The sequence below is a fragment of the Peromyscus leucopus genome, chromosome 7 (assembly GCF_004664715.2).
Source record: "Peromyscus leucopus breed LL Stock chromosome 7, UCI_PerLeu_2.1, whole genome shotgun sequence".
Classification (NCBI taxonomy): Eukaryota; Metazoa; Chordata; class Mammalia; order Rodentia; family Cricetidae; genus Peromyscus; species Peromyscus leucopus.
Genome location: NC_051069.1, coordinates 19,212,791 through 19,235,784, shown reverse-complemented (window position 1 = coordinate 19,235,784; position 22,994 = coordinate 19,212,791). Strand labels below are relative to the sequence as shown.

At 42.9% G+C, this 22,994-nt stretch overlaps 1 protein-coding gene across 1 annotated transcript; it reads right to left on the bottom strand.

The window, feature by feature from the left end:
- Window positions 1–2,194: 2,194 nt before the first annotated feature.
- Rab39a (RAB39A, member RAS oncogene family) lies at window positions 2,195–22,295 on the bottom strand. The gene is made up of 2 exons (XM_028864969.2): window positions 21,959–22,295; window positions 2,195–3,481 (listed from the first exon to the last, which is right to left on the bottom strand). Exons 1-2 carry the CDS (start codon window positions 22,183–22,185, stop codon window positions 3,055–3,057), a joined length of 654 nt encoding a protein of 217 aa, XP_028720802.1. The 5' UTR covers window positions 22,186–22,295; the 3' UTR covers window positions 2,195–3,054.
- Between the last annotated feature and the right edge of the window lie 699 nt (window positions 22,296–22,994).

Here is a 22,994-nt window from a genome sequence, read left to right as displayed (position 1 = left end):
TCACAACAAACCAAATCAGACCAAAAGCCCAGGTTTAATGGGTAAAGTGCTCCCGGCGATTCCTCGGCACTCAGAGAGGAGGCAAGGAGGGAAACTGGAAGAACCACAGTCTGTTTTTGGGGATGCCGCTTACACGTCCCCTCTGGGAGTCATCCTAAGCCTCTCTGGGGGAAGAGCTGTGTTTGGCGGGCTTTGAAGGGGCAGGTTTAAGGAAAGAGACAGGGAAAGGAGCCGAGGTGGATCTTCCACCAAACTCCTTCCAAACATTCCAGACTCTTTGGGTATAGGGATGCCAGGGTGCCAGGGGTTGAGGTGGAGCTCCCACCCAAACACACACCATTTTGAATGTGATGGAAGATTGTAATGTAAAATTTAGAATTGTAACAGTAAAAATAGATTGCTTTGTGTGGGGAGGGGCAGTTTGAATTCATTCCCACAAAATACCCTGGGGATATGAAAATATTGACAATATAAATATTCAAAACTTTCATAGTGACATAATTTATATTCTCTTCATAAGCACTATTAAAAATACACAAACCTAGAAAATGTACAAGTGTTAATATTTTAAAATACAATTAAATGCCTACTTCAAAGATTCACAAAAACATTTTCAGATTGACTTTTTGATTGGATTAATTTTCCAAGGGCTTTCTTCTCTGTTTTTTATGCTTTAGAGAAACAGTGATTCAACAGTGGTTCAAAGTAAAAGGACAGAGGGCAATGCCAGCCAAGGACTCCCCTGGGTCCATTCAAACACACACCATCTTCTGGTACCTCCACACAGAAATAAAGAACACAAGAAAAAAAATTCTCATCAACTGTAAATATAATGGTATGTCCAGAGGCAGCTGCATAAGCAGCACACTTGTATAATACTTTCTGCATTCAAAGCTTTTTAACACCATCCATTTGGTTTTCAAAACAGTTCTATAAAATTGAATAAATGAGTCTAGTAGATTCATTTTATAAGCCAGAAAAATGATGTTCAAGAGATCATTGGACATTCTTATGGTCGAATACTAACTAGCAGAGCAAAGGCAAGCTCAGAGCTACATTCTCTGACTTCTTGCTTAATATTCTTTACACTAGGCCATTTTGGTTTTCAAACAAATGAAGTTACCATGGTTTAAGCATAAGAGTCTTATAATCTCAAAAAGGCAATTTCGCCGGGCAGTGGTGGCACATGCCTTTAATCCCAGCACTCGGGAGGCAGAGCCAGGTGGATCTCTGTGAGTTCGAGGCCAGCCTGGGCTACCAAGTGAGTTCCAGGAGAGGCACAAAGCTACACAGAGAAACCCTGTCTCGAAAAACCAAAAAAAAAAAAAAAAAAAAAAAAAAAAAAAGGCAATTTCATTGGTTAATTAGATACCCTTCTGTGATTTATAGCATAGAACAGGTATACATGTTATAAAATATTTAACACTGTGATCAAAATGTCCTTTCCATGCATGTTCAAGCAGTAAATTAAAAATTAGGCATGGTAAACTGCATGCCTTTTATCCCAGCACTCAGAGGCAGAGGCAGGCAGATCTCTGACTTCATATCCAGCCTAGTCTATGTGTCAAGTTTGAGGCCAACAAGGGCTACCAGAGTGAAACCCTGTCTCAACCTTCATGCCAAAAAAATTAAGGAGCTGTATTTGGGAGACTGAAGCAAATGGGTTTCAGCTATATATCAAAACTGTCTACAAAAAAGAAAAAAATAATAATGCTAGTTTTTAAAAAATTGAACTTGAACATCATTTTATTTACTTAACTGAGTATTTTACCTACCCTTCTATTGATGAGATTGTAAAATGAAATGTGAGTGCTAAATCGAGTGGCTAACACCATTTTTCTTGTTCAGAACATCTTGTCCACTTTTCTTTCACTGGAAATAGGATAATTTGGAAATCTGAAAAAAAATACTTTGTATGCATATTGATAATTTTGACAATAGTTCAAGGTAAACTGCATTTTTTTTTCCTTTGAAAACATCACTATTTTTTTCTTGGCTAAATTTGTTTTTGTTTTTCCTGGCTAAATTTTGACAGTGTACTATAATATCAAAGTATTTGTTACTGAGTGATCTTTTGTGTTTACTGTGAATATTGCATAAAATATCTCCTTTGAACACTTGCATACCTTATCAAAAGTGAAGATTTCAGTGACTCTTACAATACTTGTAAGCGATTAAACCCAGGAACAAAAAGGAATATAAAACTTATTTTATTATGTTCTGAGAAGTGCAAATCTGGTACTTTGAAAATTTTTATTTCAGTCCTAGTCAGCACATCTGAGACTGCTGACAAGTACTTTGCCTCCCTGCCCAACCCCCAGTTTTGATGCTGGGGATTGAACCTAGATTTTCAGAAGCTAAGGAAACGTTCTGCCACCGAGCTATGGCCGCAGCCTGCAAGGTGTACCTTATGCACTATTCACATTATTTGGTGTATGTCCCTGCACTCACTCATGTGTATTCCTGTGTGCACATGTATGGCAGGACGGCGTGTATATTGAAGTCAGGAGACAGCTTCAAGGGAAGTGGGTTCTTTCCTTCCACCCCAGAGGTTCCAGAGATCAAACTCAAGTCTACAGATGTGGTGGCAAGCTTTATCACTCACCGAGTCATCTTGCTGGCCCTTCGAGTGCACTGTACATTTAATACTAATTCACTCAGGAGTATAATCCTGATACATTTATTTCAGCCAGACTACGTGTATACAAAAAAAATCCATTTACAACTGTCAAGAAAGATGAATAATACTGACATATCTGGACACTAAGGTCTGCTATATGCTAAGAAAGTGAGAATGGATGTAATCTTGTAGACACACTGGTTTCAGGAAAAAAGTTGCCTTCTTTTCCTCATGGCTCAGCCAACTCCCCTAGCTGTTAGCACGTGACTGGTGAGCACAGAGCCCTGTATCCGGCAGCTAATGACGGTGCTACCGTGGGTCTGTGGGTCTGGATGTTTTGCAGATGTTCACTCCTTGCGCCATTCTGCTGTACATGGTGACTCTTATCCAGAAGCGTCATGGCCTGTCTGCGATAGTTCTTTGGCATGTTGAAGTCAGCAGACGCACTCTCTCCTGGGCTTCACGGCTTCCTCAGAAGAATGCACAGTATTTGGAACAAAACCACTTTTAACCCCTTCCCAGCCATCCTGAATACAAATCTCTCCCTTCTTAATAAGGTCATAGATGTCTCTTGTCAAGATTGTGAAGGACTCCTCCACATTTGTAGCGTCTTTGGCTGAGGTTTCTATGTACTTCATTCCACAGTCTGTTGACAGTTTCTCGGCTTCTTCCCTTGACACCTGGCGCCGTGAAGCTAAATCACACTTATGTCCCACCAGTAGGAAGATGATATGAAAAGGCTGTACGTGCATTTTCGCTTCTTCTAGCCAGTCTTTCACATGTTCAAAAGACCGTCGGTTAGTAATGTCAAATACTAAAAATCCACCAACTGAGTTGCGGTAATAGGATCGAGTTATGGATCTGAAAAATAAAGAAGGTTGTGTAAGGACAATGCTCTTTTCTCCTTTGAATGAAACGCCAAAATCAAATTTGAAGATAACGTAGTGTCATTTAAATAGAATTTAAAAATCCAATATGAAGAATCTTAGGTGAACTAAAATATCTGAGGTTAACACATAGGCCCATTTCATATATGGACAGAATATTGAAGCTGCATTTCTTAGACACATAAGGACTTTGGCAGTATATCATCTTGCAGTGATTTATGGGGTTTTATTTTTAAGTATTTGACAGAAGAGTTCTTACAAAATTGGGTTAAAAACAGATAGAAGACTGGGGATGTAAGTCAGTAGAGTGCCTAGCATGCAGGAAGCCCTGATCAATCGCTAGTACCAGATACGACCTGTATGGTGGCACAGCCCTGTAATCCCTTCACACAGGAGGTGAAGGGAAGAGAATGTTCAAGGTTGGGCTGAGACGCCAACTCATTTGGACAAGGACTTGCCATGCAAACATGAAGACCTGCGTTTGGTCCCTAGAACTCGTGGAAAAAGCCTGGTGTGGTGGCTCAAAACTGTAATCCTAGCACTGGGGAGGCAGAGACAGGCAGACCCCGGGAGCTGCTGTCCAGACAGCTAGCACACTTGATGAGTTCCAGGCCAGTGAGAGATTGGTCTCAAAAAACAAGGTAGACATGAAAGAGGAACTGCTGTGGGATGGTCTGTATGTCAAATTGCTCTGATTGGTCAATAAATAAAATACTGATTGGCCAGTGGCCAGGCAGAAAGTAGGTGGGACAAGGAGAGAGGAGAATTCTGGGAAGCGGAGGCGGAGAGACACTGCCAGCTGCCGCCATGACCAGCAGCATGTGAAGACACCGGTAAGCTACCAACCACATGGCAAGATATAGATTTATGGAAATGGACTCATTTAAGATATAAGAACAGGTAGCAAGAAGCCTGCCATGGCCATACAGTTTGTAAGCAATATAAGTCTCTGTGTTTACTTGGTTGGGTCTGAGCGGCTGTGGGACTGGCGGGTGACAAAGATTTGTCCTGACTGTGGGCAAGGCAGGAAAACTCTAGCTACAAGGAACACTACCTGAGACTGACTTCAGGCCTCCACACTCACCACACACATGTGCTTGGGGACCTGCGTGCACACATACACACACACACACACACACACACACACACACACACACACACACACACACACATTCAAGTCTTCTTTGCTGGCATAATGAGATTGAGGCCAGCCTGGGATACTTGAGACAGTCAGAAACAACTCCAGACACAAAACAAACAAATGGAGAGGATGTAAAGGGAAGGGTCATACAGTAAGGCAGACTTGGTGAGTCTTTCCTGGCCTGCAGTTCAGTGAGGCTCTGTTGTAACCGCTTAGGAAAGAAATCTGTTGCGCGTTCATTCCCTCTTTTCCTACCTGGATGTCGTCTATCCTTTCTCTGTCTTTCACACTCCTGTTTCTCCTCCAATAGTTGAAGAAAGGTACCACCTGAGAAGCCTTCCCCATCACCGAGTCCTTTCTCAAATAATCCCATCAAGTGGTTAGCACACTGCTATTACATTCACATCATTTTTATAATGTGACTGGATATTGTTAGCATTCAGACCCGCCCCTTGGGGACCCAGCCAATAAGTGGACAATACCTTGGCCCACCCAGTGTCCTGACAAGGTCATCCTAGGTAAAGAGCTCTTTAAGAAAAAACCCCTCCCCACTCCCTCTCTCTTCCCCTCCCCCTTCCTATCTTCTTTTCTCTCTCTTCCCACCAGGTCTCTCTGCACCTCCTCACTTCCTCTCTTCCTCCTTCTCTTCCTCTTCTCCTCTCCTCAGCCCTTGCCCACTTTCTCTCTTCCTCCTCTCTCTTTCCCTTAATAAAACTTTAAAACTTTCCACGTGAGTGCCACCTGTATGGTGTGTCTGTCCCCGAGGCTGCCACCCTCCGTGACCGCCACCTGCGGTGTCTGCATGGCTTGTCTCTTTCTCAGCCAGCTGTGGGGCCCCTCGGCTCCAACCCACCAAGGTCTCTCTCCCGCTGTTTCACAAAAGATATGTAGGTATGTTTCTGGCTCAATCCATGGTTCCTCGAAGGTCAAACATGTTTTATACATGTGTCTTGCATCATATTGGCTGGTACAATCTAGGTATCACAAAACATTTGCTATACAGAACTGACTGACTCATCAAAAGTGCAAGACGAAGTGCTGAATGCCGAGGACCTCCCAAGTGTCAGAATCCAAGTTGTTAACGCTCTACACTAAACTCATCTACTTGCCCAAGGTACAGAGACCTCTGTGAAGGGACAGTGGGACACCCCAGACCCTTGTGCTCACTACATTATCCTCATTCCTAAAGCTACAGTGGTTCGGTGACCCAACATTATGCCTGCCTTTGCTTTTAGGGCAGGTGTTTTCAGTCACCGAGGACTTGTCTAGCACTCACGAGGCCCCAGGTTCAATACTTAAAACTGCCAGGAAAGAAAAACAAAACAAAACAAAAACCCACTTTCACTTTCTGAGTGTGAGGAAGGTATCTACCTCCTCCCTACTCCGTTTCTTCACTTGCCTCCCAGTTTTTCCTCAAAATTCATAAAATACTCCCAAGAGACTCCCCTCCTTTCTCCTGTCCTTTCATCCATCTTTCTATTTTTGAGACATGGTTTTCCAAGCCCAGGCCAGCCTAGAACAGATATGTGGCCCAGCTGTCTTCCCAATTCTGCCTTCTGAGTCCGAGGATTGTAGGCACGCACTGTCATGCTAGGCTTCAAGTGACAGTTTCTGAGAACTATGTATGGTACAACATTGATAACAAGAAAAATTGCCCGCCATCTTTGGCAGGATACAAATAACCTAGTTCAATTAAGTTGCCACTGTCTTTTTTAATTCTGTTGGATAATAAATTTGTTACCGTTCTGCCACTCATCTCTCTGGATGTGTATGAATTCAGGCAGATGTGCAATATCGTAAGATAGATGTAATTAAGGTTATGTTGTCAGGCTGAAACTTCATCAGCACCAAATCTGCCTTGCTCTCTATAACTTTACCACCAGCGTAATTTTATTACACTTATTTATTTACTTTATGTGTGTGTGTATGTGTATGTTATACATGTATTTGGGGGGGGGGGTAGGGCTGGAGAGATAGCTCAGCGGTTAAGAGCACTGGTTGTTCTTCCAGAGGTCCTAAGCTTAATTCCCAGCAACCACATGGTGGCTCACAACCATCCGTAATGAGATCTGGTGCCCTCTTCTGGCCTGCAAGTATATATGTATTTGGGGACATGCATACCATGGCACACACGTGGAGATCAGAGGACAACTTTCAAGGGTTTGTTTTCTCCTTCCACCATGTGGGTTTCAAGATCTGGTTGGTTTGAAAGAAAATGGCCCCCAAAGGGAGTGGAATTAGGAGGCGTGGCTTTGTTGGAGTTATGGTATGTTTGTAGATATGTTCTTGTTGGAGGAAGTGTGTCGCTGTGGAGGCCAGCTTTGAGGGTTCATACATGTTCAAGCCATGCTCAGTGAGACAGTCCATGTCCTGTGGCCTCCTAATCAAGATGTAGCCAGCACCATGTCTTCCTGCACACCGCCATGCTCCTGGCCATGATGATAATGGATGGAACCTCTGAACTGTAAGCTGACACTTCAACTGAATGTTTTCCTTTCTAAGAGTTGCCATGGCTGTGGTGTCCCTTCACATCAACAGAAACCCTAAGACAAGATCGAACTCAGGTCCTCAGGCTTGGTAGGAAGTGCCTTTACCTGCTGAGCCATCTCACTGGTTTTGCCAGTATGATTTTTAAAAACAAGCCTTTTGTGGTTGAAAATGCAATGTTGAGAAGATTACTTAGTGCAAGTTTTTCAAGATTTTACCAGGATATGGGAACTTGGGAGAGAGCTCAGTGGTACAAGTGCATGCTGTTCTCTGAGGACCCAAATTAGGTTTCCAGCACCCATGTTGGCTCACAACTGCCTGTAATTCCAGCTCCAGGGGAATCAGATGTCTCTACCCTTGGAGGGCAACTGCATTCAAATATACACACTTACATGTAGACACAAGGATACGTAATTAAAAATAACAGAGCCTGAACAAGGACCACACCAACAGACATGCTGATGTGAAGCGGGGAAGTTAGTGTTCAACCCTAGACAAAGAATTCCAGGCAACTAAGGAATGCTGAGAGCGGGAGACGTGGGCTTCCCTAGGAACAACCATTCCGAGTGGTCAGCCCTGAAAACAAGCACACAAGTAACATTACCCGGACTGAGCAGGTTGTATTTATATGTTTAGGAACACACACACACACACACACACACACACACACACACACACACACACACCCCAGCAACAAAAATTAAAGAAAAAAAGACCCTGGGTTTGAAAGAGAGTAAGGTCAGGGGTCCATAGGAGGGCTTGGAGAGGGAAAGCGAAGGGGAAATGATGGAATGTTTAAAAAAGAACAGGAATAGATCTTTCAAATTACTGGGATGTAATACAAACAAATTAACCGCATGACCTCATTCAATCATCAAGATATTTAGAATTATGTTATTTCAGTGAATATTTACAAGTTAAAAAAATGAGCTACCATCCAAAAAGGGAAATTCAATTTTAAAATGGTTGCACATATATATGTATATATAAATATATATATACACACATACATGTATATACACAGAAGCATGCTTTACATTGTAGGAAACACCATGTTTTCTAGCAACTTGCGTATTTTTAAAAGAAAATCTTAATTTTGAATGTTAGAGGAGGAATTATTAATCCTCTGACCAGAATGCAAGGGTTGGGGGATGGGGGAATAGAAAACCCAAAGGGAAGATCCAGGTTTTGTTTGTCTTTATTTCTTTTGGGGTTGAGGATTAAATCCAAGGCCTAATCCATAAATGTGCACTCTGCCACTGAGCTATGTCCTCAGCCCCACTGCTTTTGAATGTAAAAGAAGCCTGCTGATCTTCCCCAGTTTGAAGGTGACACAATCTCACCCACTTTCAGAGGCATCTCCTCTGGCTTGACCTCAGTCCCCGCCCCCTGCTCCCCCCCCCCCCCCACTATCCCCTGCAATCTCACTGTAAACAAGTCCTCTGCTCCTTTGAGACTGAAGCCATCTGCTGGCATCTGTCAGCTCTGGGCCATTCTCCACAGCCTGGAGATTTTAGCACTTGGCTCTCTCTGTCTCAAGTTCTGTCGTTCTGCTGATATCAGCATCCACTCTGGTGGGTTGTTCAACAGCACCTGTTTTTAACATTTCCTCATCTCTCACAGCCTAGATTTGGGGCCCAGTGAGACGATTCAGTGCATGGGGGTGCTTGTTGCCATGCATGATGACCTGAGTTCAGTCTCAGGACCCACACAGTGGAAGGGAAGAACTTCCTCCTACAGGCTGTTCTTTGGTGTGTACCTGTCCCACACCCTCAAAAAAGTAAATGTAAAAATATTTTACCTGCAAATTTGGGCTGAGGAGATGGTTCAGGGATACATCAATTGAAGTCGCTATGAATTAATTATACCTAATCCCAGGTGGGCACTCAACAGTGCCAAGGAAGCGCTGACACTTTTGTACAGGGTCCTCTACCCTCCTTCCTACTTTCTGTATCTATGCTACAGGCTTGCTAACTAACAGGCAGGAAGAGTCATGTCTGTTTTGTTCACCATCAATACCCAGTGCTCTCCAAGTGTGTAGTACAGAATGATCACCCAGTGTCTTTGTGAATGAATGAATGGATGATCTGGTCAGGGTGACCAACACAGCTGATGAGGGAAACAGAGACATGACAGAATAATGAAGACAGGGCATGGAGATAAAAGCAGTAGAAAAAATGTTGTCTAACATGTCTTCTCTCAGCAGTTGGGCCTCGTGTTTGCTACATAAAAGCATCTGCTGTCTGTACTGGAGAGGCTGATTTAGACACAGCAGTCGGTGCTCTCGGTGAAGTTTTTCAGTGGTGGTAGGGTGACTTTTAAGCTGGAGACATGTTAATGAAACCAAAGAAAGTGAGTTGTAGTGTCTTTTGTTTGTTTGTTTTTGTTGGTTTTTTGAGACAGGGTTTCTCTGTGTAGCTTTGGTGCCTGTCCTGGATCTCGCTCTGTAGACCAGGCTGGCCTCCAACTCACAGAGATCTGCCTGGCTCTGCCTTCCAAGTGCTGGGATTAAAGGTGTGTGCCACCCTGCCTGGCAATTGTAATGTCTTTTAAAATTAATTAACTGGGCATGGTGGTGTGCGCTTTTAATGACACCACTCAAGCACAGGCAGGCAGCTATCTGTGAGTCCAGGGCCAGCCAAAAATACATAGTGAGATCCTATCGTTAATTTTTTTGTCTTTTTTTTTTTTTTTTTTTAGAGCTGAGGACCAAACCCAGGGCCTGGCGCTTGCTAGGCAAACGCTCTACCACTGAGCTAAATTCCCAACCCCCTTATCTTTAAAATTTATTAATAATTACCATCATTACTATTGTCTATGCATGATGTATGCTGTGAGGCCAGAGCACAGACTCACGGACTTAGTTCTTTCCTTCTACCTTTATATGGGTTCTGGGATTAAACTCAGGTACACTACCTTGTAGTTGTAGTTATATAGCTTATGCCCCTGTTAAGAAAAAAGATGGATTTTCTTAATCTTAGAGGAAATTTGTAAAGTATAATGTATTTCTCTGACCCATAAATGTGAGACCCAAAAAGTAGCAGCTTTAACAGGACTAAAGAAAGTACCTTTGATTGGTCTATGCTCAAACTGTGGGTTGACATTCCTTGAGGGGGTCAAATGACCTTTTCACAGGGGTTGCCTAAGAGCATCTGAAAACATAGATATTTACATCATATTTCATACCAGTAGCAAAATTACAGTTATAAAGTAGCAACGGAAATAATTTTATGATTGGGGTCACCACAACATGAGGAACTGTATTCAAAGGGCCACAGCATTAGGGAGGTTGAGAATCACTGCTCTATGATATAACACAAGCAACTTGACCACTTAGGCTATCAGATCTAATGGTAGCAGCCTCAAGTGTACACACAAGACTGAAATGTTCAATTAAGCCCAGGGAAGACTCCAGCGGACAATTATAGGAGTGACATTTTGGAACAGAGGCATGCTCTTCATCAAAGGCTGTTACACTTTTGAAAAACAGTTCTTGGCTCACAACCTGGCTTTGAAAGAGACTAAATGCCTATCTACAGAACACTAAATGACTGCGAGACTTGAATACTCACTGTGAGCGGGATATTCCTTGATGCACCAGGCTTGAGCTCCATCACCCCCACCCCAAACACACACACAGAGACTGAGAGAGAGAGAGAGAGAGAGAGAGAGAGAGAGAGAGAGAGAGAGAGAGAGAGAGATCAAGCAAGCACCAGTCAGCAGCACCAGTCAGCTCCACTCCTTGGAGAACTTAAAGCTAACTAGAAAAGGGAAATGCTCCCAGTTGGAAAGCTTCTGGTGGTACAACTCCCTGTCTACTTTTCCTAGAGGATAAATGTGGCTCAAGACACACAATTCATTAGCACAGGCTAAGGGTTTGTCATGAAAACTAAAACAAAGCCCACCATCTACTTATAAAGAGGTTTGAGGGGCATGCTGATGAACACATAACAAACAGTAGTAACAAACTCTTGTAGCTTACATGAGAGCCTACCGAAAGGACAGGAATTCTGATAATTAGCAAAACAAAACAGCCTGTCCTGTCATTGTAGGTAAAGCTTTCCTCTCTAGTTTGAATGGAAAGTGCTCATGAAAGCTGGGCTCTGGTTGGCTTGGATGGCCATTGTTTGCTACCCACATCTCCAGCAACTACTGATGTGAGAAGTTGGATGTTCTCACTGTAAAGGATTTACTCTGGAATCAGGACATCTTAGTAACCATCCATGAAATCACAGAATGCCTCATCCCTTGCTGTGGAATTGTATATAGGGCACCACTTAAAGTATTCAGTTAATTATGGTGAAGATGGGAACCGGGCTAATGTCAACCACGGGATTCCAAGAGCTTGCCACTATCATCGAGAGGCAGCTGGTCCTGTACAACTGTGGAATGTCCCGTGAGGATTTAGATGTGCCACATCCAGGAGATGTCACCTTGCAAGGTTTTGACATGGTTCTTCAGAATGCATACATCCTAAACGAATGAGTAGTAGAGGGTGGGTGTTTCCTCCGTGAGTCACAGTTGTTCTGTGGGAAGCAATGGATGAAGGTTGGGGATGAAGCCTTTCTCAATTGCATTTAATGAGTCACTAAATCTTATTTTATTTTCAAATTTCCTTTCCATTTTCTGCTAGTGACTCACACTGTAGCCCACTAGGCCTTGAACTCCAGGCAAATCTTCTGACATGTCCTCCCAAGAACTGGGATTATGAGTCACCATGTTGGGCTCCTGAGTCACTAAATATTTTTGATGGTTTTAATCCCTTTAAATTTTGCTGATAAACAAGCTTTTGCAGTCAGAGGGGGGAATGCTTTCACTGGAGAACACTATAATGCTCCTACTGAATTAGTCCAGGCTGCCAACTGGCTCCTTAGAGTGCCTGTGGCAGTGGCTGAACAGGTGGGAAAGGGGCAGACCATCATGAGAAGACTATAGGCTTCCTGTGGCTCTTGCTGCTCAAAGTTCATGGGCTGGATCTCCTGCTTCTTCTAAACTCGGTTCTCCAGCTTAGGAACTCTCTTATCCTAGCCTATCAAGGCAGCCTCAAAAGAGATCTGAGCAAATTTAACTTTTTATGAAGATCCTTAAGATACTTTTATCCAGGGTGTCCAGGATATATCTGATCCAGGAAATTTGCACAGACTTTTTCTCAGAAAAATGTTAGAAATCAAGGTCACAAGGTCATAACTTCCAACATGGTTTTATAAAGTGAAGGTTTGGGCCGGGCGGTGGTGACAAACGTCTTTAATCCCAGCACTTAGGAAGCAGAGGCAGGTGGATCTCTGAGTTCGAGGCCAGTCTGGTCTACAAAGTGAGTTCCAGGACAGCAAGGACTAAACAGATAAACCCTGTCTTGAAAAAACCAAAACAAACAAAACAAAACAGTACAGTGAAGGTTCAATTAAAAATTATATATATGGCCACTGATAATGATAATGTACTGTATAATTTTTTTAAAAGCCTACAGAAAAGAGTTTGTGTGTTTTCACCATAAAATGTTGTCTGAGGTAAATTAATGTAATCATATTTAAACATTAGACAACAAATATGTATATCAAAATGTCATGGCACCCTATAAACATGTACAATTTTGTTTGTATTACCAAAAAACAAATCTAATAAATTATAGAGAAATGAAGACTAGCGGGAGATCTTCCTCCATGTTAGTCAGTCAAACTATTTGTCACTATGACAAACACCTGAGAAAAGCAATTTAAGGGGAAAAGAAGATTTATTTTCGCTCACAGTTTCAGAGGTTTCTGCCCAAAGTCCCCCCCCCCCCCCCCCGTGATAAGGAAAAGCATCATGGCAGTCAGGGTGTGTGAGCAGAACTGCTCACCTCAGGGTGGTAGGGATGGAGAAGGTGAAGAGAGGGAGAGGGATGTAGGGCTAGAGAGGGAGACGAAAGTGGTAGGTAGAGGGACACCGACAGAGAGGAAGAACATTCACATTCCAGGGACAAGGCATATCTTCCAGTGATGTTTCCCAACCCTTCTCCAGATCTTCACATTGCTATCATATTGTGACACCATTGAGGATTAATCTATCAGTTAGGTCAGGATTCAGTCACTTCTCCCAAACTCATCGGCTGGCAACTATATGAGCTGTGGGGGACATCTCAGACTTGAGTCGTCACACCTCTTTAATTTTTAAGTGCATAGTACAGTACCGGTAAGTTTAAGGACAATACTGCTTAGATCTTCAGGTATCTAGACATCTATTCTATAGAACCATCATTCTATTCCCTGCTTCTTTAGGTTTGACAAGTTAAATGCTTCTAATAGTGGAATCATGCCTTCTCTGTCCTCCGATAACTCTCTTGTCTTTTTCCAAATAGCCCAGTCTATACTCAAACTCATAGTTATCCTTAGATTATAGGTGTACGCCACCATGTCCAGCATGGCTATAAGTTTGAATTTTCTTCTTTTTTATTCCCCCAGAGAGAATATATACACAAGTGATTGCTAGCAGCCTCGGAGGCCACTTGCATTTACAAAGACTTGCTTAATGTATGATTAATGTGAGGACTGGGAGCAAACTGCTGTGAGGGAACTTGAAGTCTTTTGGCACAAAGAACAATTATTGAGGTTCTAAAGAAATGATAAATGATATCTCAGGCAGCTACCTAGTTTTCTGGCAAGCACTAAAAACAAGATAATGTTGCTATTTGGAGGATAACACTCCATAGGCCCTGGAGTACTCAGGAATTATAGCAGTGACATTATCTAAATATTTCAGTGTAAGTGGTAAGATATATAGTGTTTGCATGTCATCATGAACTTTGCTAGATGGGCATCAGACCCTTTAAAATCCTGGGCACCTGCTGGCTTGGGTTAAAAGAGTCACATGCTCCCCCTGGAAATGCTCTTCTTGCGTCTTTGCCAACTGTAAAATAGGTATTCAGAAGACAGCAGGGCTTTGATGTTGAAGACTGTTGGCAGCTAGTAGCCCACAAATGCATTAGTCTCTCTTCCAGCCAGGGCTGTAGGTTCTGACTGCCCTTGTGGGAATAGGCCTTGTGTTGATGCTTCACTCTCCTGCTTCTTTTGTCTGGTGATACTGGCCCTCAGGATGATGTTCGGAACTCACAGAAAGTCTCCCCTTTCATTTTATCAGGACTCAGTCCCTGCCCTTGCCGAGGATTCTGACACTGTGAACTTAGCATAGTCTTTCTTCACCCAAACATTAATAATTCCAGCTTCCTCCCATTAAAAAAAAAAAAATCAGGCTGTGGTTACAGAGGCTCCAAGAAATAACAAGGAACTAATGGAGCCCATTTTCCCTTTGAACATGTCAGTCAGCTCCCTAGTGGACATCTTTTATCTCCCTTTCATGACACATCCCCCATGGTGACAGTGCTTCTTGCCATCCCCGATACTCTGTTTGCTATTTTTGTTCTTTTTCTCCATAGCAGTTAATACATTCTGGCATTCTATATCATTTCTCAGCTTATTTGATTATATCTCAACTCCCTGCCTCCATTATAAAATAAGGTCCACAGGGCTGGACAGATGGCTCAGCGGTTAAGAACACTGGCTGTTCTTCCAGAGGTCCTGAGTTCAATTCCCAGCAACCACATGGTGGCTCACAAGCATCTGTAATGAGATCTGGTGCCCTCTTCTGGCCTGCAAGGATACATACAGATATTACACTGTATATATAATAAATAAATAAATATTTAAAAAAAAAATAAGGTCCACAGAGCTAGTCATTTGGTGTATGGCTATAATCCCAAGATTGAGAGGCTGAGGCAGGAGGACCATGAGTTCAAAGCTAGCCTTGGCTATGTACTAAGACCCTCCACAAACAAACAAATACATACCATTTTACATGGGTGCTAGGGATCTGAACTCAGGCCCTTGTGCTTGAACAGTAAAGCTCTTTATCCACTGAGCCACTGAGCCATCTACCCAGCCCCTATTCCAGTGCTTTCTGGTATTTTTTTTTTTTTTTTTTTTTTTTTTTTTTTTTTTTTGCAGAAGAGTAATGTTCAGCCTCTCAACATTACTTTACTTTTCACTTTTTACTTTTTCATAATAAAAGGGATTAATCAGAGATAATTAAATACTACCCAATATAAGCAAAGAATAAATGTTCTTGGCTTAGAATTCTCCTATCATTTCTGCATCTACAATCTACTCCCATGTGGCTTTTTCTGTTGTGGAATATTACTTTAACTATGTAAAGATGTGTTACATTTGTTTATGTTGTGGAATATTACCTTAACTATGTAAAGATGTGCTATATTTGTTTTTGCTGCATTTATTTAATTATGTAAAAATGTATTGCTGTTTTACCTTGCCTGCCTAAGGCACCTGATTGGTCTAATAAAAAGCTGAATGGCCAATAGCCAGGCAGTAGAAGGACAGGTGGGGCTAGTGGGCAGAGAGAATAAAGAGGAGGAGGAATCTAGGCTGGAAAGAAGAAAAGAGAGAGAGAACAGGGAGAAAGAGAGGAAGACGCCCAGGGCCAGCTGGCCAGCCATGGAAGAAGTGGGAAAAGCAGGACCTACATAAGGAAAGAAAGGTAAAAAGCCCCAAGGCAAAAGCGTAGATGATGAGAAACGGTTTAAATTAAGATATAAGAGCTAGTGGACAAGCATAGATAAGGCCGAGCATTCACAATTAATAATAAGTCTCCATGTCCTGATTTGGGGGCTGGTGATCTGAGAAAGCCTGCTACATTTTTCTGTACTGCTTTGTGTCCTATGAGTTCATGTTCTGAAATGTATGGCACTCACCGTTTATCCTTTCATCATTTCAGCCTACTTCTAAAATGACTGTTTTTATTTCCAAGTCAATTGGACGAATGGGACTTTCCACAAGTAAATCACCATTCCTTCTCGGATTGGGGGTTGGGGAGAAGGTAGTATGTAAGGACTGAAAAGGTATTTCATAGTACTTATGAAACTTTAAGAGCCATACTCAGATGTGTTCTCAAGAACTCCCCTTATCTAAACAGACAGAACGCTTCAGAATCAGGGTGGCCAGTAAGATGGCTCAGCAGGAATAGGGTCTTGCCATCAAACCCTGATGACTTGAGTTCAATCCTTGGGACCCATATGGTGGAAGGAGAGAACTGACTCTCACTTTGTATATCATTATTATTATTATTAAAGTGTAATAGTACAGTCAGCAAGGGCTGCACAGAGGGGAAGGCTGCCATTCACTGATGCCACAAATACATGTTTTCATTTTGATATTGCAACCACTATGTAAAGCAGTTTTCCCCTTTCTTTCCTGAATATAGCAGTAAGTAAAACAATGGTTTGGATGGCTATTAATCTGGGTCCACTGGGGTGGGTGTTGTGTTGTTTGGAAACAAACACTTTCCAGGATAGAAACTGTGCATGCCATTACAGTTTGCTTCAACCATAACAAGCTGGACATAGAAAGCGCACTAGATATGATGTTAAGAGACCTGGGGGGCTGGGGAGATGGCTCAGAGGTAAAGAGCACTGGCTGCTCTTCCAGAGGACCCATGTTCAATTCCAAGCACCGACATGTTGACTCATAACCATCTGTAATTCCAGTCCCAGGGCATCTGATGCCCTCTTCTAGACTCCACGGGCACTACATACATGTGGTACACAGGGCATACATACACATAAAATAAAAATAAATAAAATCAAGAGAAGAGAACTGAGGGTTTATTTATTTATTTGTTTTGTTTTGTTTTTCTAGACAGAGTTTCTGTCCTGCAACTAGCTCTGTAGACCAGGCTGGCATTGACTCACAGAGATCCACCTGCTTCTGACTCCTGAGTGCTGAGATTAAAGGTGTGTGCCACCGCTGCCTGAAATCAACTTGCCTCTGCCTCCCAAGGGCTAGGATTAAAGGTGTGTGCCACCATTGCCCGGTGAAAACTGAGTTCTTACGAAAATCAGCTATGGGCTATAAGATCTTGGGCAAGTCAAAGATTCTCTATACATTAATTACATTACTTAGAAAATGCCATTTTTCCATTGGGAAGTGGAGACCGGAGGATCAGGAGTTCAGTTTTAAAGGAATAACTACAAAGTGAGTTTGAGCTGGATTTCATGAGACCATTTCTCAACAAAATTGTGTAAATTTAATTTAATAAAAAATAAGAAAGTCTTTTCTCTGGTGACACCTATTAATAGCACATTGAAAACTATTTCAAGGAAAAGTAGCAGGCAATACTTATAATTTGAGAATCTATAATCTTTTTTCATAATGCTTTTTTTTAACAGCTAGGGAAGTTCTGTTTGTTTGTTTTTTGTTTTGTTTTTAATTTTTTTTTCTTGAGACAGGATTTCTCTGTGTAACAGTCCTAGCTGTTCTGGAACTTTTTTTGTAGACCAGGCTGGCCTCCAACTCACAGAGATAGAAATCCACCTGCCTCTGCCTCCCAAGAGGCCACCACTGTCCAGCCCAGGTAGGGAAGTTTTTAGGAACCACCTAACTCCCCTTTGCAGCATTGTCTCTTGGTCTCATTTCTTGGTTTCAGTTTGGGTCACTTACTACACTTTGTACATCTGAGGCAGCATCTATATTTGAAGCTGTTCTTCGGCCGTATCTACATGACTCTATATCACACTAAACCCTGTAAAGAGGGATACATTGGGAGGGGCTAACGAATCAGAAAAAGAGGATGGGGAAATGGCTCAGTGGGTAAGGCACTTGCTTTGTGAGTATGAGGACCTATTTGGGTCCCAGCACCTGTGTAGAAAAGCCAGGCTTGGCAGCGTGCACTGTAACCTCAACACTGAGGCAGACAGGAGGAGCCCTGGAGTTAACTAACAGCCTTACAGCCTAAAGCCTTTTGCTAAGTTAATTAGCCAGCTAACTCATTCATGTAGGTCTGCTATTGCTTCAAATCTGAAAAAGATGAAAGCAACTTATCAAAGGAGCCTTTCCCCAAGCATACTCCTTGCACACCACTTATTCCTAATTGGTTATTTTGGAAATAGCCCAAGTAAATCTGTTAATTTAATCAAAGTTAAACACACATTTCTTTGCTGCAATGTTTCTTTGCAGCTTTCTTCCTCCAGTGCTGGGATCGAACCTAGGGTCTTGGGAATGGTAAACAAGTACTCTGCCACTGAGCTACAGCTTTAATCCTTGGTAGTTTGAGAAAAAGTCTTGCTATGTAGCCTATACTGGCTTCAAACTTACAATCCTGCCTCTGCTTCCCAGGTGTTTAGATCACAGGCATATACCATCATGCCTTGCTTCTTAGAGGCTTTGATAAGGTGTTTTAAGGGGATGTTATATGGGTAGAGATTTCTAAACACACGTAATTATGCAAGTCATCCTTTGAAAAGAATCACAGGAGATGAGTGTTCTACAGAGCACATCTTGAGAGCACCGAGGCAGACACTATTCTCTGAGCATTATAATTAGTGGCTATAATTGTACTACCCAAAGGTCAGACAATATGGAAAAAAAATGGCCAAATGTGGTTTGAAATCTGGAAGTCTTATGGTATGTGTGTATTCATTATTGCTACCATGCTTTTTCCACTTTATATTTTAGACCACTTTCTGCTACTCTGACAAAATACCCGAGGCTGGACACAGTAGAAAGGAAAATAGTTCATGTAGTTCAGTTTTGGAGGCTGAAAGTCCTAATAGCTTGACACTAGGTTTGGTGAGGGCCCCTTTGGCTGGTAGGTGACATCCTGGTGGCAGCATGTTGGAGAGGAAGACATCATACAGCCAGACAAGGTGCCAGAAAGCTGGGAGGGGCCGGGCTCATTCTTTTGTAAGAACTTACTTTCACAAAACTAATTGGGGTTCCATGAGAAATTATTTTTTAAAATGCTCTACCTTAAATTTTTCCTTTAAATTTTTATTTCATGAATTTATTTATGGGGGGGGGGGGAACCACAGTATACACATAGAAGTCAGAGGACAATTTGTAAGAGTCAATGCTTTCTTTATACCATGTGGATCCCAGGAATCAAACTTAGTTTACCAGGTTTGGCAGCAAGTACCTTTACCTACAGAGCCATCTTGCAGACCCTCCCTGAGAAATTACTTGATCCCTCTCAAGGATGATGTATCCAATGACCCAATAGAGCTCTCCTTTTAGAAATCCTGACACTTCTTACCAGTTACACTGGTAGAGCTGGTGGAAACTGGTGGTTTCAGCACAAGGAGACAGACCATAGCATTTTATATTACATAAATGCATTTTATGGAAAAACCGTCAAAATTCATATTCCTCTGCTTAACACCTTTTATATTTTTAATCCTTCCTATAAACTTACTAATGCTGTATGGCCCCCGGGTATGGTGGCACACACCTTCAATCCCAGCCCTTGGGAGGCAGAGCCAGGCGGATATCTGTAAATTCGAGGCCAGACTGGGCTACAGAGTGAGATCCAGGACAGGCACCCAAAGCTACACAGAGAAACCCTGTTTTGAAAAACCAAAAAAAAAAAAAAAAAAAAAAAAAAAAAAAGAAAGAAAAGAAAAGAAAAAGAAGAAGAAAAAAAAGAAAAAGAAAAAAAACAAACCAAAAACCCCCAAATGCTGGCATTAAAGGCTTGTATATGCCCAGTGTTGTTCCCTTTTGAGAGGGTCTGGTTGTGTAGCCTGGGCTGGCTACACAAGATCCTCCTGCTTCAACCTTTGAATGATAGGCAAGTGTTACCATGTCCAGCTGATCTTGTCCCTTTTTGTTTTGCAAGTAGTTAAAATCCACTAGAATGCTAATTTAAATACTGAATAGAAAACTAGTCATGATAATTACCAGCTGGTCATTTCATTGTTCTGTAATATATTTCTTGATGCTTTCAAGCTACACCATGAGCTCTCTGAGGTAAGCTCCTTTTTTGCTTTATGTCTAATCACCAATAAACCTTCTAATACAATATTTCCCACAAATTCCTCAGGGTGTGATTGTAATGACAGGCATATATCTCCAAGTACCCTTGAATGTAATAAAACGTGCCAGGAGATCCATGATTCAAAATAAACATCTGCATTTTCTAGAAGATGTGGGATGATTTAACAGTAATTGTTTTGAATGCAGTTTTATGGTGAAGCTTTCTGCTAAATGTTAGAAAGGCAAGTATTGTAGGTAGCTACTGAAATATGTATTTATGAATATATCATTGGTAAAGAGCCAAGCAAAACAAAGTATGACTCATTGTAAACATTCTCTAACTGTTCTTGCATTATTATGGGGCAGTTACTGGATGGTTTTAATAATGTATATATAAAATGAATTGCTATTTACATTCTTCTCAAAGGCATTACAAAACTGTCTTTAGCAAAGGTCTTTACATTCTAATAGATTAATTATCCTTTCTTTTCCTGTCACTAGGTGGAGGAATTACTTTTAAGTAAACAGAAACAGGAAAATTTTACTACCTTTAAAGGGCAGAGCAAGCACTCTCAGTAAATGTTTTTTTTTTCTGACCTTGAAATACCTCAAAGTTTAACCCCGACCAAGACCACAAATAGAAGAATCTGTAACTGATCTCAAGAGTGGTTGAACTAGAAGGAATCTTAGAAATCAAGAAGATATCTTCATTTTACACAAGTTTTAAAAACTGTTTCAATCAAAGGAGGTTGATTGAAAAGGGAACAAAAATGTCTTCATGGAATTCTAAACAAAATCGATGCCCCTTAACACCTCTGAAAGCTGACCCTACCATTTCTGTACTTCACACACAAAAGTAGGAAAACTACTCTACAAGCAAGCAAGGCAGTTAGTTCCCTTACTGTCTCCACAAATCAGTGTCAGGCCCAGGAACGGAAGCCAAAAATTTCAATGTTGAACACTCTACAGATGTCGGCTCCACTCATTCGGAACGGATGCTGGTTGGGAGTGAGGGGAAGCCATGTTTGGGAAGTTCCTTAATGGAGTTCTTTATTTCACAAGCAGAGTACTTGCTGAGAGACGTAAAAATGCTTGCCCGCAAGAGTTCCAATTGATCATGTGATTTTTAAGAAACAAAACAGTACATTACCAGTTTCTTACCATCCTCTAAAAGTACTCTTCGAACCCAGAAACTGGAAATACGCTTTAAATGTGATTTGGTCTCAAATATCCAAGGAATTCAGTTTCATTTACATTTTTTTTTTTTTATTTCCGTAACGTTAGTCGTCTTTGTACAATTTAGAAAAGTATTTTCTCTTGTTATCACGCCGGAACGTTAAGTACGGATCAATGAAATAAAGGGAAAGTTGCAGACAAACCTCAATATTATCTTTCTCACGTCAAAGCACCAAAGAAGACAAACTTTAAAAGGCAACTCCACCCTTTAAACACAAACACACACACCCTCAGTTGTGTCAGTGACTCCGATGTTGCATTTAGTGGTTTTCCAGGACCTACTCCCCAGGGTCATGGCCCAGTATTTTCTGATGACCGCACTTGGTGCTGTCAGATGTTCCAACCAATTACCGCCTGCATCTCGCTGTGAACCGTTCCGAGGGAGCCCAGGCCATAACCCCAGCTGGAGTTACGCTTGCTGAGAACTAAAGATTTATCACAGACCAGGGAACCCCACTTGGCATTTCTCCCGGCCCGAAAGAGGCTTGGTTAAGGCTGAAGACGGGACGCTAGGAGGAAGGTCGTTGAGTCAAGTGTGTGTGAGAAGTCGAGATTGGGGTGAAGGCAGCGGGGGAGCTAAAGGGACCCACATGCTCAGAAGAGCAGATAGAGCTAGGGAAGACTGGGCGACCCTGGTTCGGACGGGAAAGGAGACAGAAAGGGGGCGCAGGAATCCGCGCTAAAGAAAGGAGAAACTGCGGAGGAGGAAGTAGCCCCTGGAAGGGGAGGGGCGAAGGGGAAGCGAGCACCGAGCGCGAGCACTTTCGAGAGCTCGTAGCGGGTGCCTCCCTACCTGAAGCGCTCCTGCCCCGCCGTGTCCCAGAGCTGCAGCTTGATCCTCTTGCCCGGCTCAATCTCCAGCAGGCGCGAGAAGAAGTCGACGCCAACCGTGGGGTCGCAGGCGGGGGAGTGCAGCCCTGGGAAGCGGCCCTGGGTGAAGCGGTGCAGGAGGCACGACTTGCCCACCGTGGAGTCCCCGATCACGATGAGGCGGAACTGGTAGATCCAGATAGTCTCCATCGCTTTTGTGCCCCACGCGCTCAGGGGCAAGTTCTGCCGCGGGAACTGTCCCTTCAGCACCTCTGCGGCGCGCGCCCCGCCGCTTCCAGCATCTTCCTGCGGCTACGGCCGCCGCCTTCTGGGGAGGGAGGGGCGGGTCCGCGGGCAAGGGGCGGGGACCTGTCTTGCCCGGGGCGGGGCTTGAGCATAGGGGCGGGACCACAAATTAGGGCGGCACCGCAGGTAGGGGTGCGATCATGAGCTGGGGGCGGGGATCTAACTTTCCGAGGCGGTGTCTCGGGCTGGGGGCGGGGCTCCAACCATAAGGGGTGGGAACTGATGGTCTGGGGGCGGGCCCTCGAGCATACAGGGGCGGGGCAAGAGCCTCCGCCTAGTGTATGGGGAAATGGAAGAACCCCAGACTACCGTACCGCACTCTGGTCCTGCCCTTGCTGGAAGCGGACCAGGAAGTGGGTGTGGCGAAAAGACGTGACAGCAATAGGAACCAATGAAAATGTATTAGAGGACCAAACTGAAAGTTCAGCCAATGGGAAGTGAGAGTCATTTTCTCGCTCATGTGTCTCCTTACATCAGGACTCTTGATCTGGGAAGTCGCCCTACCGCTAGTGTGATTCTATGTGTGGATTCGTGGTGTCCGAGTTTTCAGAAGAGTCCAGCTGGCGGCTTTCTGCTGAAGGAAACAAATCTGCAGAACTAGTTCTGATTGTTTCTGTTAAGGACTGCCTGTTGCTTTTTGCCATAGCGTTTTCAAGATTACACAAGCAAGAGAAATGTCCAGTTCTTGTCCTATGCTCTGTGGGGCCCTCCAG

Coding starts and splice junctions, on each gene's coding strand:
- Rab39a (XM_028864969.2), bottom strand. CDS start 22,185: ATGGAGACTATCTGGATCTACCAGTTCCGCCTCATCGTGATCGGGGAC. Junction 3,482..21,958: donor GCGGGGCAGGAGCGCTTCAG/GTAGGGAGGCAC, acceptor TTTATTTTTCAG/ATCCATAACTCGATCCTATT.